Here is a 16,012-nt window from a genome sequence, read left to right on the forward strand (position 1 = left end):
TGCACAACTTGGGCGGGGGCGGGGCCTCTATGTTTCTCTGTCCTCGGTGTTGTCTGATTCCTGCAGTCCTGGGGAGGCGGCCCCCCATTTGCACCACCACCATCACCTGTTTCTGCTTGATGATGTAGCATCTTCCGCCTCCCAACAATAAAGTCCAGATTCGTTCTGCCCTTCGCTCCCCGAACCTCATCCTCTCAATGTTCTTCTCTTAACCCCCCCCCCCATTCTCTGGAATAGTTGCTGCTTTGGAGGGAGGCATCAGGGAGCCAGAGGGTGAGGGGATGGGGATGTTTGATGTCTCCAGTAGAGAGTGAAGCACCTCCCTACACACACACACTCTCACATTGAAGCTCACACACACTTATTATATTGAAACACTTGTATTGAAGCTCACACATTGAAACATACACTTGTATTGAAGCTCACACACGTCTTGAAGCTCACACACTCATACAGACTCTTGTATTGAAGCTCACACATGCACTTCTTATATTGAAACACTTCTTGTGTTGAAGCTCACACATTTGTATTGAAGCTCACACATTCTTGTATTGAAACACACACTAATTGTATTGAAGCTCACACGTATTCAAGGTCACATTCTTGAAGCTCACACACATAGACACTTGTATTGAAGCTCACATACACTTCTTATATTGAAACACTTCTTGTATTGAAGCTCACACACACTCATACACAGAGATACTCTTGTATGAAGCTCACACACTAATTGAAGCTCACACACTTCCCGTATTGAAGGACACACACACACACACACACACACACACACGTGTTACCAAGGCTGCTGTCAGAGACACAGCAGCTCCACTGGGCGGCGGCAGAGACACACAAATAGAGCTGAGCTCCTGCCTCCGAGCCGCGGGGGCTGCAGAAGTGGGGCTGGAGATGTCAAACAGCCATGCCCCTGATTCTAACTGAAGAGGAGTGCATGGCGGTGCGCAGGTGCAGGATCACACACGGATCCACAGGGCCCACATTCATGCCCCAATCAACATGTGTATGTGTGTGAGAGAGAGAGCCTGAGGAATGCCTTCAATCAGGGTCTCCCTCAGAATTCAACTCTGTCTTCTCCCCACCCCCTTGCTAAACAGATCCCCTCTTTGTCTAGACCCAGGATTCTCAAATTCTTTAATCTCAGAATCCCTTTATTCTCTTAAAAATCATTGAAGACCCCAAAAGACCTTTTTGTTTCTGTGGGTTAAAATCTATCGATATTTTTCTCTGTATTAGAAATGAAAGCAGATAATGAAAAATATTTATTAAGCCATTAAAAATGAACAGTAATAAACCCATTACATGTTGACATAACATTTTTATGAAGAATAACTTTTCTAAAACAAAAAAAAAATAGTGGGAGAAGTGGCATTGTTTTTACATATTTTTGCAAATTTCTTTAATGACTGACTTAATAGAAGACAGTTGGATCAGCTTCTCATATTTGCTCCTGCATTCAATCTGTTGCCATGTGTTGTTTTGGTTGAAATATATGAAGAAAATCACACAGATATTCAGTTGGAAAAGAGATGAGTTTTTTAATGGGCTTAGTGTCATTGTGAAAAATGTGATCCAAGGATCACACTGAGAACCAGTGCTAAGGATTCCGAGACATTTTTGTCCATTTCTTGGCTTCCAGTAATCTTTCCATATCCTCTATTCAATATGAAAAGAACACATTCTAGAATTTACCATACATATGCACATAAGTAAAATGAAAAGATTAATTTCAGTAAGATAATAGTTACCAAATATTTCAGGACTCTTTTTTTTGCAAGGCAATGGGGTTAAGGACTTGCCCAAGGCCACACAGCTAGGTAATTATAAAGTGTCTGAGGCCAGATTTGAACTCAGGTACTCCTGACCCCAGGGCTGGTGCTCTATCCACTGAGTCGCCTAGCCGACCCTCAGGACTCTTGATAAGTTTTCTGACCCCCCACCCCACCTTCAACTTTGGGATGCTCCAAACAGATTGGGGACCTCCAATCTAAGCATTAATCTGGGAGATTGGAAGCAGAGAGACTTAGTTCAGAATCTCACAAATGCTGCTTCACTCAGACCTTAGTCTTAGGGAAATAGGAATAGGACCAGTCAGGAGGAAAGAGGAGAAAGTAACAGAGCAAAAGCCTTTTTTTGGGCTCAAGATAAGGGGGCAGAATAGATTTTGTGCCCAGAAACAGAGTCCAACTATGACTTTGTTCAATGAGAACTAGGTCATTGGAGAAAGTTAGGAGCATGATGGGAAGGAAGGGGAGAAGGAGAGCTTTGGGATGAGGATGAAGAGAGGAAGAGAATACTGGAGAAGAGAAAAATCGGGGCCAGAGAAATGCCAGTGGGACAGAAGGCAAGTGTTTGGAAATATCCTGGGGGGAGATGGTGGGACACTTCCAAGTGAGGTTGAAGTGGGTAGAGGACATTTCCGTACACTTGGCTCTAAGTCAAGTTTGCACTTGTTAGGAAGTGGATAGCACAGTGTCCAGGGTTTAATGTTTGTGGAGAGAGATTGCAGATTCCTGAATCTTACATGGTCTCCTTTACTAGGAAATCAGGAGAAAGGATTACCAGAAAAGATAGCTCAGCTGCCTCCTGATCTCAGGGAACAAGAAACCTGTTATAATATTTCAGGATGATGGATTTGGAGGCATCAGTTCAGTTGTTTTTCAGTTGTGTCTGACTCTTCATGACCCATTTGAGGTTGTCTTGGCAAAGATTTGGGAGTAGTTTGCCATTTCCTTCTCTAGTTCATTTTACAGATGAGGAAACTAAGAGAAGCAGAATTAAATGACTTGTCCAAGGTCACATAACTACTAAGTGTGTGAGGCCAGATTTCAAGACAATAATTCTTCCTGACTCCAAGCTGGCATTCTAATCACTGTGCCATCTAGCTGTCATCATTTCAGGTTTAAATCTTGATTCTGCCCCCCCCCCATTACTTATATGACTTCAAATATTTCATTTCTCTGGACCTGTTTCTTCATTTATAAAATGGGGTGGGGTAGGGCCATCTCATGTTGGAAACAGACATGGTGAGTTCCCTTTTCTAGAGCTTTAAGCAAAAGCTGGATGATCATATATTGGAAAAGGAGCTATAGATCTGGGTCTTCCAGATAGGTATAGGTTAGTTTAAATGACTTCTGTAATTGAACTTGGGAATCTGCTATATGAAGCTGGGGTGGGGGGAGAAGGAGGAGATTGAGAAAATGAAAATCTACATTCTAAGGAAGGGAACAGACAGAACTGGAGGGGTCTGGAGCAAGGAAGTAGGTGATGGGATTTCAACAGAGAGGATAGCCAGTACTTCAACAGCCCTACCGGAATAGAGGAAAGAGGCCGGAGAAGGGGAAAGAGGAAGAAGGATGTGACCAGAGAATTTGGTAACTTTGGAGTTTCTAGATACTTTTGGGGTATAAAATCAGTCTCAGATGCTGAAGACTAAATATCATTCTTGGTCTTTAACTGCCCATTGCTGATAACTTAGGTAAGTCTATTTTACGGTTAAATTTGGGAAAAAGAGAAAGTATACTAGAACATGGGAGCCAGCCAGCCAGCCAGCCAGGGAAGAAGACCTATGTGTCCTTTCTTGTCTATGTTTTATTTCCCAAGGAGAGTCAGACTTGGGCTAATTGAGGTATTGGGGATCTGGTAGAATCAGGGAAGTGATTAAAGGGTATCCTGACTCCCATCCCTTTGGCTTCAGTATTGAGAGAGGGAAGTAGAAAGTATTTAATCTGGAAGTCTTTGAGGATAAAGAATCCCTGTGAAGATAATGAGTGTGTTAAGGATCTTGGAAGGGGTTAGGAAGGGAGAAAAAAGCTTAGGAAGAGGTGTGAAGGAATTTGTGAGTTGTAAAATATGTATAAAATTAGGGTGATATATCACTGAAATGCAAAAAGGGGATAGACACAGAGCTTATGTCCCCAGTTTCTGCTCTTTTCCCTTCTGTAGATACTCAGCTCTGACCTGGCCTGTCCACGATGCTGAACATCTCTCTTGATGAGAACTTCTCTTGCTACCATGAATCAGTAGTGAACTATCGTTACATTGCTGTGACCTGGGGTGTGGTGGTGTCAATGACTGGCACTGTTGGCAACCTGCTTACCCTGCTGATCCTGGGTGCCCAGCCCAAGCTCCGTACCCATTTCAACCTTCTCATTGCCAATCTGGCATTGGCTGACCTCATCTACTGTGCTTTCCTACAGCCTTTCTCTGTGGACTCCTACCTCCATCTTCGTTGGCGTATGGGGGCTGCTTTTTGCCGGGTCTTTGGTCTACTTCTCTTTGCCACTAACTCTGTCTCCATCTTTACCCTTGGCCTCATTGCCTTTGGCAGATACCTTCTCATAGCCCACCCTACCTTCTTCCCTCGGATATTTTCAGCCAAGGGAGTAGCACTGGCATTGGCAGGTACATGGGTAGTGGCCTTGTCAAGCTTTGCCCCACTCTGGAATGTCTATGTCCTGGTTCCTGTCGTCTGTACATGTAGCTTTGACCGAATGAAGGGCCGTCCTTACACTACCATCCTATTGGGCATCAACTTTGTAGTTGGACTTGGTTCTGTTGGCATCTTCTATTACCTCATTCACCGTCAAGTGAAGCGGGCAGCCCGGGCATTAGACCAGTATAAACTTCGCCAGGCCAGTCTCCGAGCTGAACATGTGGCTGGTGATGGAAAAGCCCTATCTGGACACTTTCAAGAGCTAGACAGTGGTCTAGCATCAGGGACGGCCAGCGAGGGACCTATATCTGAGCCAGGCAGTACTGCAACCATCCAGACCCTGGAGAGTGACTCATCCAAGATAGGAAGCCAGGAAAACAACACAGTGTCTAAGGTAGAAAAGAGCAGCCATGGGGTAGTTACCCGCATGCCACCTTTGAAAGCTCCTAGGAAAGCACAGGATAGCCAGGATTTTGGGAGGGTGACGCGGATGTGTTTTGCAGTTTTCCTCTTTTTTTCGCTCAGTTATATCCCTTTTATAATTCTTAACATAGCTGATACTAAGGTTAAGGCTCCACGCATCCTGCATATGCTTGCAGCCAATCTCACCTGGCTCAATGGTTGCATAAATCCTGTGCTATATGCAGCCACAAACCGTCAGTTTCGTGAGGCGTATGGTTCTGTCCTGAGACGGGGACCCCAGAGTTTCCGAAGACTCCGATAATACTTTAGACACTGGCAGTGTCTAAACAACAGAGTGGACATCGGGGCCATGGGCACAAGCAAGACACGTGATCATCTTCATAGACTGGGTCCCTTCTGTGCCTGTCTCTATTGCTTCCCCATCTGCTACTATTAATAAATAGGTGTACTGCTGTCTGTTTCTGCAATTTGGATCCTGACAAAGAGGAACCAGGGCTGGGGGCTCAAGCTGGGTTGAAGTTGGGAAGCCTGAGTTTTAGGCCTAATCCCAAAACCATCACTTTACCTTTATATAATGGTTTAAACAATCTCTAAGATCCCTTCTAGTTCCAAAATCTTATAATCCCAGGAGGGCAAGGGAAAGACAACCAAGATTCATAGCTGGAAAATTTCAAAGCCTAATTAAAGCTAATTTGCATACAGTTAGCAAGTTGGTTTTTTTAAATTTCCAGAATATCCCACCTTGCAGGCCTTCTTTTGATAGATGAACATATCCTGCAAACACCTCTCTCCTGCTCTGGTGCCACTGACCTTGATCACAACCTATTCTGAGAGATCCAGAAGTAGTAGAAAGCCTGGGGATTGGACATCTAAGATGTCTTTGGCTAGGAAAGTGAGCAAGAAATAGCCAGGGATCACAGATATTGGGAGTAGGAATATTAGGGGGAGAGGGTAGAATGCCAACACTGTAGCCGGCTGGCCTTCACTGTTTACCCCACCCCCATCAGCTGCAGGCACCATCCTGCCAAGTGAAAGAGGAACAGCCTGGATGATAGGGAAGGAACCTCAGGGGCCAGGGGAGTCTATATGGTGAACCTGGGCCTCCCAATGCTAGGATGAGGGAAGGGGGAAGGTAGTGTGGCCATTGAACACTTGTGACCACTAGGTGATGCTGGTTTCACATTTTCCCACCTATGGGGGGTGGGGGTAGGGGTGGGCATCTGCTCAAAAGTTCCATCACCTCCCTCAATTCTTTCCCTATTTCCTGAAGACTGGGGGGGGGGGGTCGAAGCGGGGAGAAGTTCCCCATTCTGAGACATGAAGGAGCCAAAGAAGAGAAAAGGGTGATTCCTATAATCAAAGCAGAGTTAAACAGACACCAAGATATACCTCTTTTAAACATTTCCAAGACCCCTGGAGTTAGGAAGACAATTCCGGGCGAACGGAGACAGACACAGACCCTCCTGTCTTCTTTTCTCCCTCCCACCCCAACCTCCAAACATATGGACAGTATCATAGCCAGGAAATTCAGGGGAATCAAGGATCTGCTCTCCCAATCTAAGGTTTAATCTTTTAGGCTCCCCCCCCCCCACCCTCTCAAAATAAATTACTCAATCTTCTCAAAAGAGTAGAATCTGCACTCTTAGAAAGGGGGTGAGAAAAGGAAGAGGTGGACGCGATCATTATAAAGTCTCCAAAGGGCTATTTGGGCGAAACAAGAGAATGTGATCATTCATGGCAGTAATAGTAAGAGATATCTCGGTGGCAGGGAGAGTCGGAAACCCAGACCGGGAAGAAAGTAAATGACGGGGAGAGCACTGGCCCATGCACCCCTTCTTGGGAGAGGGCTGAAGCTGCGCCTTCCGAGCCCCAAAGGGCTGGGGCCTGGGATGGCAGTGAAAATGAGGATGGGCGCGCGTGTGTGTGTGTACCCCGAAGTGTAAAGCACGTGAAGGTTCAAATCATGGATAATGGGCAAATTGATTCGGCTGTGGGGGGCTTTGCGAGCCCGCGTTTCCGGGGGGCTCTTGCGAGGTGTACGTTAATGCCTCTTTGTCTCTGTTTCTTATTTGGGCCGCCGTTCTAGGGCTTTTCATCAGATTCCTTCCTTTTCGTATGTATGCATGCATGCATGCATGCATGTCTCTCCTCCCCCTCCCCCCCTCCCCCTCCCCCTCCCCCTCCTCCCTGCTCGCTCGCGCTCGCTCCTCGCTCTCTCTTTCTCTGTCTCTCTCTGGCAGATTTATGGTGTTTTCAGGGGCTGCCATTGGCTAAGCTCTGACAGAGCCTGATTTAGCGTCCTTCCCCATTGGCTGAGCCTGACAGGCCGATTTACGAGTTGTTCTGCCATTGGCCGAGCCTCCCCGGGCTCTGATTTATGGTCTCAGGGCTGGGGGGTGGGGGGCTGGAGAGAGGAGGCTCCTCCCTCCTCCCTCCCCCGCCCTTCTCCGGCTCGCTCCTCTCCCTCCCCCCTCCCTCTCCAAACACGACCCCCCTCCTCGGCTCCCTCTTCCTCTCTCTCTCTCAGGGAAAAAGATGGAAGGACTTGGGGAGCAAGATGGGGGGGTACCGGAGAGAGACGGGGACCCGGGGAGGGGTGGGAGTGAAGGGAAGAGATGGGAGAGCTGAGGAGGAGAGGGGGGGCTCTGAGGAGGGGAAGGAGAATGGGGAGCTAAAGGGGGCAGAGAAAGGGCACCCCAGAAAGAGACAGGGAGACTGGAACTTTCCTTTTATTCTTCATACCCCACCCCCACCCCGAGAGCGAGAGTCAGAGAGGAGGGGAGACGGGGAAGAAACTTGGGGTGAAGGGAGAGAGAATTTGGCGAGGTTTGACAAGTAGAGGTCAAGTCCAAAAGGGAAAGGGGGGGTAGGAGAATTTCCCTCTCCCTAAACAACCCCCTTCCTCCCTCCCTCCTTCCCTGACAAAGATGCCCGGTGGGTTTTTCTGACCCCTTCACACCACCTGGCTCTCAATGTCTTCTCAGTCAAATTAATGACTTTAAGTTCAGGATTTGGGAATGTTTATGTTCTAAATTCAACAAGCATTTAATATATATTTACATATATTATATATATTGTTTTTTCCAACTCCATGTAACTAGTTTTCAACAATCATTTTTGCAAGATTTTGAATTCCACATTTTTCTCTCTCCCTCCTTTCTTCCCCTCCCCAACCACTCCTCTTGATAGAAAGCAATCTAATAGAGGCAACAAGCATTTCTTATTTACCTCACCGCTAAGAGTCAGGAATATGAGGAACAGTGCCCACCCTCAAGGAGCTGGCAGGAAACAGGCCAAATAGCATGTGCTATATAAGAACACACAGAAGAGGTCCCAGATGAATAAAAAGGTGGTTTAGGCAGGGAGACCTTTGCAAGCTGGGGAGTTCAGAAAACACTTGAGTTTTAAAGGATTCCCAAGAGATGAAAGTGAGGGACAGCCTAGTACATAGGCAGAGAGGTGTGAGATGGAGCATCATCTTTAAAGACCAAACAGAAGAATTTTCTATCTGATGTTAGTGGTAACAGGAGCCACTGGAGTTTACTGAGGAGCAAGGTGATGTGGTCACATCTGCACTTTAAGAAAATTACTTTGGCAGCTGTGTGGAGAGACGAAAACTTGAGACCGGGAAACCAAAGGGGAAAATAGCCTCCTTTTTGTCCAGGTGAGAAGTGATTGAGGGTATGACCTATGTGAAAAGAGGGGTGTCTTGGAGGGATGTTGTAGAATTAGAAAAGAAAAGATTTGGCATTCTGTGGTTGGATACCTTGATTCAAGGTTGGGAACAGAGGTGACTGGAAGGATGGTGACAAAGAGGGGTTTTGGAGAGGAAAAAATAATTTAAAACATGTTAAGTTGGAGATGCCTCCCATATACCCATTTTGAAATGTCCAGTGGAATGTGGGACAAGAGTTTCAAAGAGAGATTAGAGCTAAAATATGAGTTTGGGAGTCATCTACATAAAGAAAATCACGATGATGTCATCAGGTGTTGAGAGAGAAAAGGGCCTAGGATAGAGTTGAGATATATTCACACAAATCAGTAATAATGTGTTAGGATGATCCAACAAAGGAGACAGAAGAAGCAGTCAGATAGGTAAGGGGAACAGGAAGGGAAGGGTATCACACAAATTCAGACTAAAGGAACTACAGGAAGAGAAGGTGATCAATAATGTGGAGTACTGTAGAGACCCAGAAGGATGGGAAAAGACTATCAGATCTGGCAATTAAAGAATCACTGGTGATTTTGGAAAGAGCAGTTCAGTCCTGATAAAAGTAGAAAGATGGTTTGGAAGAGAGTGAAAGGAGAAAAAGTGAATGTACTTGGTGAAGCCAGTCATTTTGAAGAGTTTGAGAGAAAAAACATATATGATCATAGCTGTGTGTTGAATTGGGGAGAGTGGTCATGAAATGGGATGAAATAACTAGGGGCTCTTTATGAGAATCCCTGGTTGGGCTCTTAGCTTAACCTTCTTCCTCTTTTCTCTCTTCCCTTGACCAGAGAAGGGGCTTCTTGTGACTCATAGAGGAACTATGGGAAAGAAGGAAGGTATGAGGGTTCTTCCTTCCAGGAAATTCCCCCAGAAGGACATGGGAGCTCTTGGAGCAGGCCAAAATTAAAGGCAGAACTCCCCCAGAATGCCTATAGGCTGATGACTTGGAGAACCCAGGCATTCCAGTTCCCTTCTATCCTCTGAGCTGCGGTTACAGGGTAGCCAAAAAAAGAGGCTAAAAGCACAGTCATGGCCTTTGCTGCTGTCACCCCCTCTCCATAGGAAAGATTTGAACACTATCCCTTCCACGTGCTCCTATATTCTGATTGCTGGGAAGAGAGGATGAAAATGTGGGGCCAGGACATACATCTCCTCCAAGTCTCTACTTTCCCATCTTCCTGGCCTCATAGAACACAGTAACATCCCTTCTCCCCACCCCCACCCCCACCCCCCATCATCTACTGCTGTCTGAGAGATGGAAAAAAAAGGTCTTTCTATGGATCCCAGTACACCAGAGAGCTGTTTCCTCAGCCCTAGCTCAAGTCATATTCACATCCCCACCTGTTTCTGTGCCCAGGTATTCCCAATTCTCTCAATCAGCCCTCTCATACCCATGTAGGGCTTGTCCTGGGATTGGGGAAACAAATCAGTGAGAAAAGATACAAAGAGAACAGAGGGAGAGAGAGGTAGGGGTGACCCACTACCAATGTTTTTGGACATGTCTAGCATCTTACTCAGACAGGTCCTATAAAAAGCTACTGTTCCAGAAAATGATCATACTCACCCCTAATCCTAACCTCCTCACTCCCTGAGGCAGGCATTATACACAAGAAAACTGGGTTACAGGGGAATGGAAAAAGCAAGTTGGGATCTGGGCTGGCCCTTTAAGAGCCACTTAGGGTCAGAGAGCCTGGGCTACAGGGAAGGGAAGGAGCTGATGTCAGAAGATAGATGGGCAGCAAGATGGGGATTGATGCTAATGGGGGAGCTAAAGCTAAGTACCCAGACACTCTAAGGGCAGAACTGCAGATTTGTCTTCCTTAGGCTCCCCCCTCCCCCCCCCCCCACTGCAAACCAGGGCTGTAAATCTGCTGCCTAGATTGGGGAGGGGACCAGACACGTGGCCCTCTCCCTCTCCCTTCTCCCTTTCCTTTCCTATCCTCCTCCCCTCTTCCCCTCCACTTCCTTTGTCTTTTCCCAACCTTTTCCACTAACACACACACGCATCCATATTCAATCCTATTTCCATTGAAATTTCCAGACTCTAAGTGAAGGGTACATATACAGTAGACAGGTTTGAGGTAGACAGCTGGGAGAACTGGGCCATAGCAAGTCTGCAGCAAGATGAAAGGGGAGGTGAGGATAATTTTTTTCTCTGAGAAGAGGAAGCTGAATTCAGTTTCCCAAGGCTTTCTCCCCAGGCCATTTTGTGTGGGTCAGAATAAGGCCTGTCCACCCGCCCCCCCCCCCCCATGCCTCCACTATGGTGGCTAGAGAAAAAAATGGCCTGGCCTCCAAGTTCAAGGGCTGAGGAAAAGGAGAGGAGTCTTCAGGAAGCTGACTATGGACACAGAGGGTAGAGAGCCTCAGATCTGCTCAATCACAAAAGGCAATAGTATAGTGAAGTGGAGGAAAAGGTGGGTGTGTGTGTGTGTAAAGGAGGGAAAAGGGGTGTGTGTAGATAAGATGTATATTCATGTATATGTCTGTGTGTGTAAGGAGGGAAAAGATATATGTGTGTGTAAAAGATGCATGTGCATGGATGTGTATGCCTGTGTGTTACATCTCCATTCTCCAGTTTTGGAGGGTGTGGGAGGGACTCTAGAGGCTGGCTTGATTTGGGAGCCAGCTCGGGAAAAGGCGTGAGCCGTCCAGAGAGAGATATATGGTCCAGTTTCTTGGAAACTCCCAGACCAACCCATCTCCCTCCTCCCGGACCCATTCCCATTCCCACTCCCACCCCCACACCTCCCACCCATCCTGCTGACAAGAGAATATTCAAGCCAACAATCTATTTACTGTAAAGGCACAGACACCCCAGCAACTCCTTCCCACTTGCCTAGGATCTGGGGGGGGCCGGGTGTTTGTGGATTACTTCAAGGGGACTAAGGTTTGGCCCCAGTGCTCTCCCAGTCTCTAGGCAGGCCCATCTCAGCTTTTAGAGTTTCTGGGGAGGTTGTTGTTCTTTCATTGTCTCATGCTGCCCACTCCTGTTGCTGAAAAGATTTTGCGAAGGACCCCCTTCTCCCCCGACTCACTTCTGTCTCTCCCCCTGCTGTATTAGTCCAATTTCTTTTGCCCGGCCCTGGTTGGGGATGGAGAAGAGTATCTCCTTGTCTCATCCCACTGGTGCCATGCTTTGGAAAGCCAGAAGCTGTCATGATCATGAAACTCTCTCCTTCCATTCCGCCACCCCGGGTCTGAAGTCTCTCTAGCCCCTTTGGCTTTCTAGTCTGGCTTTTTGTACATCACTAAGTACTCTCCCCACCCTGCTCCCCCAGACTTCAATAGCAAGGGAGGGAGGGAGAGAAAGGAAGGAGACAGGAAGGAATGAGCTCTTCCAAGGGAGGCATCTAGTCTGCCAGTTTCCCCGACCAGTTTCCCCAACCCCAGTCAGGGTCACTGCCCCCAACCCTTTCCTCCAGTCCACTTCCCCAACCCCCCAACAATAAATCCTGCCTTTGTCTTCCTCTCCCGCTGCCCGGTAGGCTAGGGGTCAGAGGTTGGGAGCGAGTGTGTGTGTGTGAAGGGGGAGGGATCAGTGTGTGTAGGAGAAACAGAAGCACAAGAAGGAAGGGGGGACAGGAGGGAGAGATGGTCAGGAACAGCTGGTGGGCAGGCACTGAGGGGCTAAGGAGGAGAGGGGGAAAGGGAAGTGCACCCCCTCCCAGGGGGAAGGGGGCCTCTCTCCCTCATTGATTCAGGCTGCAGCATTTGGCCTGCCAACATTCCAAAAGAGCAGCCTGAAATTTCTGGGAAGAGATGGGAAAACGTAGGAATGGCCCCCACAGCATGAGGAATGCCAGGAAGATGGGGGAGAGGGGTGGGCTTGAGGCAAAAAAAAAACTAAGGAAGGTCATCAGATAATGGGAATACTGTGGGAATGTGCTGCCCCTTCCCCCAAAATACACATAGGATTTATGGGCCATCAGAACTAGCCTGCTCCAGGAAAGCCAGCCTTCCTACTGGGCCTTCAAGCCCTTCTTTAATGGTATATTTTCTGTTACCTTTCTCAGACTTCCCCTTTCTTTGGTGTTTCTCTCTACCCTATGCCTTCTCAATCTGTTCCTTTCTCAATCTCTTTTGTATTTTTTTCTCTTCCCTCTCCCCCCTTTCTTCCTGTTTCTCCATCTGGTAGTCTGCTTCTTCCTTACTCAAACCATCCCACTAACCTCTTCCTCCATTCTTATCCCCTTTCAGACTTCCCTTCCCCTCTTCCCTATTCTAGTGTCTACAGGTTCAGAAAAACCCCAAGAATCAGGTATTGTGGGAGAACTTTCATGTTTGAGTCATATAAGGTCAGTAGAGGCTAGATCTGAGAATCTTAACCATTCTTTGTGTGTTGGTCTGGTGAAATCAATGGGCCTTTCTCAGAATGTTTTCAAACAATTGAAGAAAATGCTAAGTATCAGAGGATACTGAAAAGGAAAATGTAACTTGGACCCTACGTTAAGAATGCCTGTCCAAACTATTACATTGCTGGTGGAGCTGTGAACTCATCCAACCTTTCTGGAGAGAAATTTGGAATTATGCCCAAAGAGCAACAAAAATATGCATACCCCTTGATCCAGCAATACCACTACTGGGTCTATACCCTGAAGAGATGAGGAAAAGGGGTAAAAACATCTTTTGTACAAAAATATTCATAGCTTCCCTGTTTGTGGTAGCAAAGAATTGGAAATTAAGTAAATGTCCTTCAATTGGGGAATACCTTAGCAAACTGTGGTATATGTATGTCATGGAACACTACTGTTCTATTAGGGACGGTGATTCAGGGAAGCCTGGAGGGATTTGCATGAACTGATGCTGAGAGAGATGAGCAGAACCAAAAAAACACCATACATCCTAACAGCAACATGGGGGCGATGATCAATCTGGATGGACATGCTCGTCCCATCAGTGCAACAATCGTGGACAATTTGGGGCTGTCTGCAATGGAGAGTACATCTGTATCCAGAGAAATAACTGTGGCGTTTGAACAAAGACCAAGGACTATTACCTTAAATTTAGAAAAATTTAGGGAAAAAAACCTGATATTTTATTGTCTGATCTTGCTCTTATATTTTGTTTCTTCCTTAAGGATATGATTTCTCTCTCATCACACTCAATTTGGATCAATGTATACTATGGAAACAAGGTAAAGACCGACAAATTGCCTTCTGGGGGGGGGGGAAGTAAGATTAGGGGAAAAATTGTAAAACTCAAAATAAATAAAATCTTGAAAAAAAATGCCTGTCCAAGTAGAAGAGGCTAATGTAGCAAGGAAGGGAGGAAAGAGACTGAAAGCTAATATTAAAGGGGGTAAAACAAAGATAAGAAAGAGGATAAAAGATGAAGCCGAGGCAGGAGGTTGGTGGTGGGGGTGGTGGGGGTGTTGGTCCCCTGGAGATAGTGGCTGAAAGATATCCTCTGAGCCAGACTGAGACTTAGGTAGACAAACACAAATAGAGACACAAACCCAGACTCTGCTAGAAGCCAGATGCCAGGTCTGAAGAGGCAGGTTTTGGCTGGGTCTGGCTAAACTCCAGACACCCTTGTCTTCTCTGCAGACAGAAACTAAAGCTGTCTGTCCCCTCCCAGACTTTCCCCCTTGCCCTCTTCCCTCTCCCCACCCCAATGACATCAGCTTTGGCTGCTTCTGGCCCCAATGGCCCACTGGCTCACACATCACTGACACATCACTGGGGTGGACTAAAGGCAAAGACCTCACCAGGGAGAAGAGCAGGGACTTGGGAGCCCTTGGGGGACAATGGAAGAGAGGAAGAGGGGCCTGCAGCACTGGAGGCAGGGGGCCTAGGGCTAAGGGACACTGTGGGGAGAGGGGTAGGGACTGCAGGAGAACTTGAGGAAAGAGATCTAAGGGATTTAGGGAGCACTAAATCACCCTGTGGGGGGGATCACCCTGTCTGTGCTCAGTAGGGTGGGGAAAGGGCAGAATTGGGGGGGAGAGGAGATGAATGGGGGAATTGCCACATCTGGCAGGCAGGTGTTTGGCACAATTAAATCTGCAGTTGATTTCCCAGCCAAAAAAGCTGGGGGGTGGGGAGAGGACCTGCCAGAGTTCCCTCAGGGTTGATGGAGGCTAAGTTTATAAAGCTGAATTGGGGAGGGATGAGAAGACATACACAGAGACAGGCAAAGAGATGCAGTGAGACGGAGAAAAAAAATGACAGAGGCAGACAAAGACAAACTCTGGATGAAAGTCATTTAGAGAGTAGGAAATGGAGCATTCCGTTTTCTAGTCTCCTTCCTCAATCCACTGTGGACAGAGCTTTTGGGGGGAATAGTGGCAGATGATAGATAAGGGTGCTACAATTCTGGGGTTTTAATCCTGGGGAGGGAGGGGAGACAGGAAGGAAGACAGACAAGATTTGATTAGGCTAGAAAAATATGGAAGGATAGGTCTGAGCAGGCCCCACATTTCTAGGCTTCCAGATCTGTTCTTCTATAGTCATGCGTGTAAGGCTTTGGAAGACGGGGTGGGTGGGTGGGGGTAGAAGGTGGAGCTCCTAACCTACAGGGCAAATCAAGAGTGGAGTTGAAGGGGTTCGGAGGGAAGAGTTGCATTTCCTAAGCTCAGACAGGAGAGGGCACTGGTAGCTAACCATCAGACCCATGAAGTGGCGCCTACCCCATCTTGAACCCCGTATTTTAGATGCAGGAGGGGTAGGGAAGGTATTGGGAGCTAGTCTAATTCCCAAGACTTTCTTAGCTTGCCCCTAGCCCAGCTGTGAGCCTTCAGGAGGAGCAGAGTCAACTGCCCAGAAAGTCATAAGCACCCGAAGCCAACCTTGCCCGGGGTCCCCCAATTTCTGCTCCCCACCTTCACTGGATTCACAAAGAGCCCCAAACCCTATATCCAGTCGGCCTTATTTACCATCAAAGTCAGTTTCCTAGTTCTTATGTGGGGATTAGTACTATAGGGGGGTGGTTGCCCCCCAAAACAGATTAGAGGAAGAATAGGAGTGGGGAGAGAAACAAAGCTTACTCTGTCACCGAGGCAACCATAAAAGCTCCGGCTAAATCTATCTGGTGAGCTCACCGCCCCATTAACATGCAGGGCCAGGCTCTGCGCCAGCCCAAGCCACATTCATTTGTGCGAAATAAAGGTGGGGGAGGGGGCTGCCGAGGAAGGGGGGAGGAAGGGGAAGGAGGGGGAAGCAGGGCTCAGGAGGCACAGGGGAGCTTGTGAGAAGAGGTTATTTACACCGCCGTCCTGACCTTCTGGAGCAGCGCTGGCTCCGATAAATAACCCGCTCAGCACCGTTTTAGGGGGGGCAGTGGGCTCGGGTGCAGGAAGGGGAGGCTGTCTGCTGTAGCAGCCCCCGTGGTGCAGGTGTGTGTCTCCTGGTTACTGATGGCACAGGAAGGAGGCAGCTGAGGGGTGGGGGGGTCGGAGGAGGTGGAGGAGAAAGGAAGATGGGAGG

At 47.6% G+C, this 16,012-nt stretch overlaps 1 protein-coding gene across 1 annotated transcript; it reads left to right on the forward strand.

Moving 5' to 3' along the window:
• The first annotated feature begins 3,355 nt into the window (after positions 1-3,355).
• Positions 3,356-5,368, forward strand: GPR84 (G protein-coupled receptor 84). Its single transcript, XM_074220727.1, has 2 exons — positions 3,356-3,493; positions 3,961-5,368. Exon 2 carries the CDS (start codon positions 3,990-3,992, stop codon positions 5,172-5,174), a length of 1,185 nt encoding a protein of 394 aa, XP_074076828.1. The 5' UTR covers positions 3,356-3,493; positions 3,961-3,989; the 3' UTR covers positions 5,175-5,368.
• The last annotated feature ends 10,644 nt before the right edge of the window (positions 5,369-16,012 follow it).

Source organism: Macrotis lagotis, chromosome 2, assembly GCF_037893015.1.
Source record: "Macrotis lagotis isolate mMagLag1 chromosome 2, bilby.v1.9.chrom.fasta, whole genome shotgun sequence".
NCBI classification, from domain to species: domain Eukaryota; kingdom Metazoa; phylum Chordata; class Mammalia; order Peramelemorphia; family Peramelidae; genus Macrotis; species Macrotis lagotis.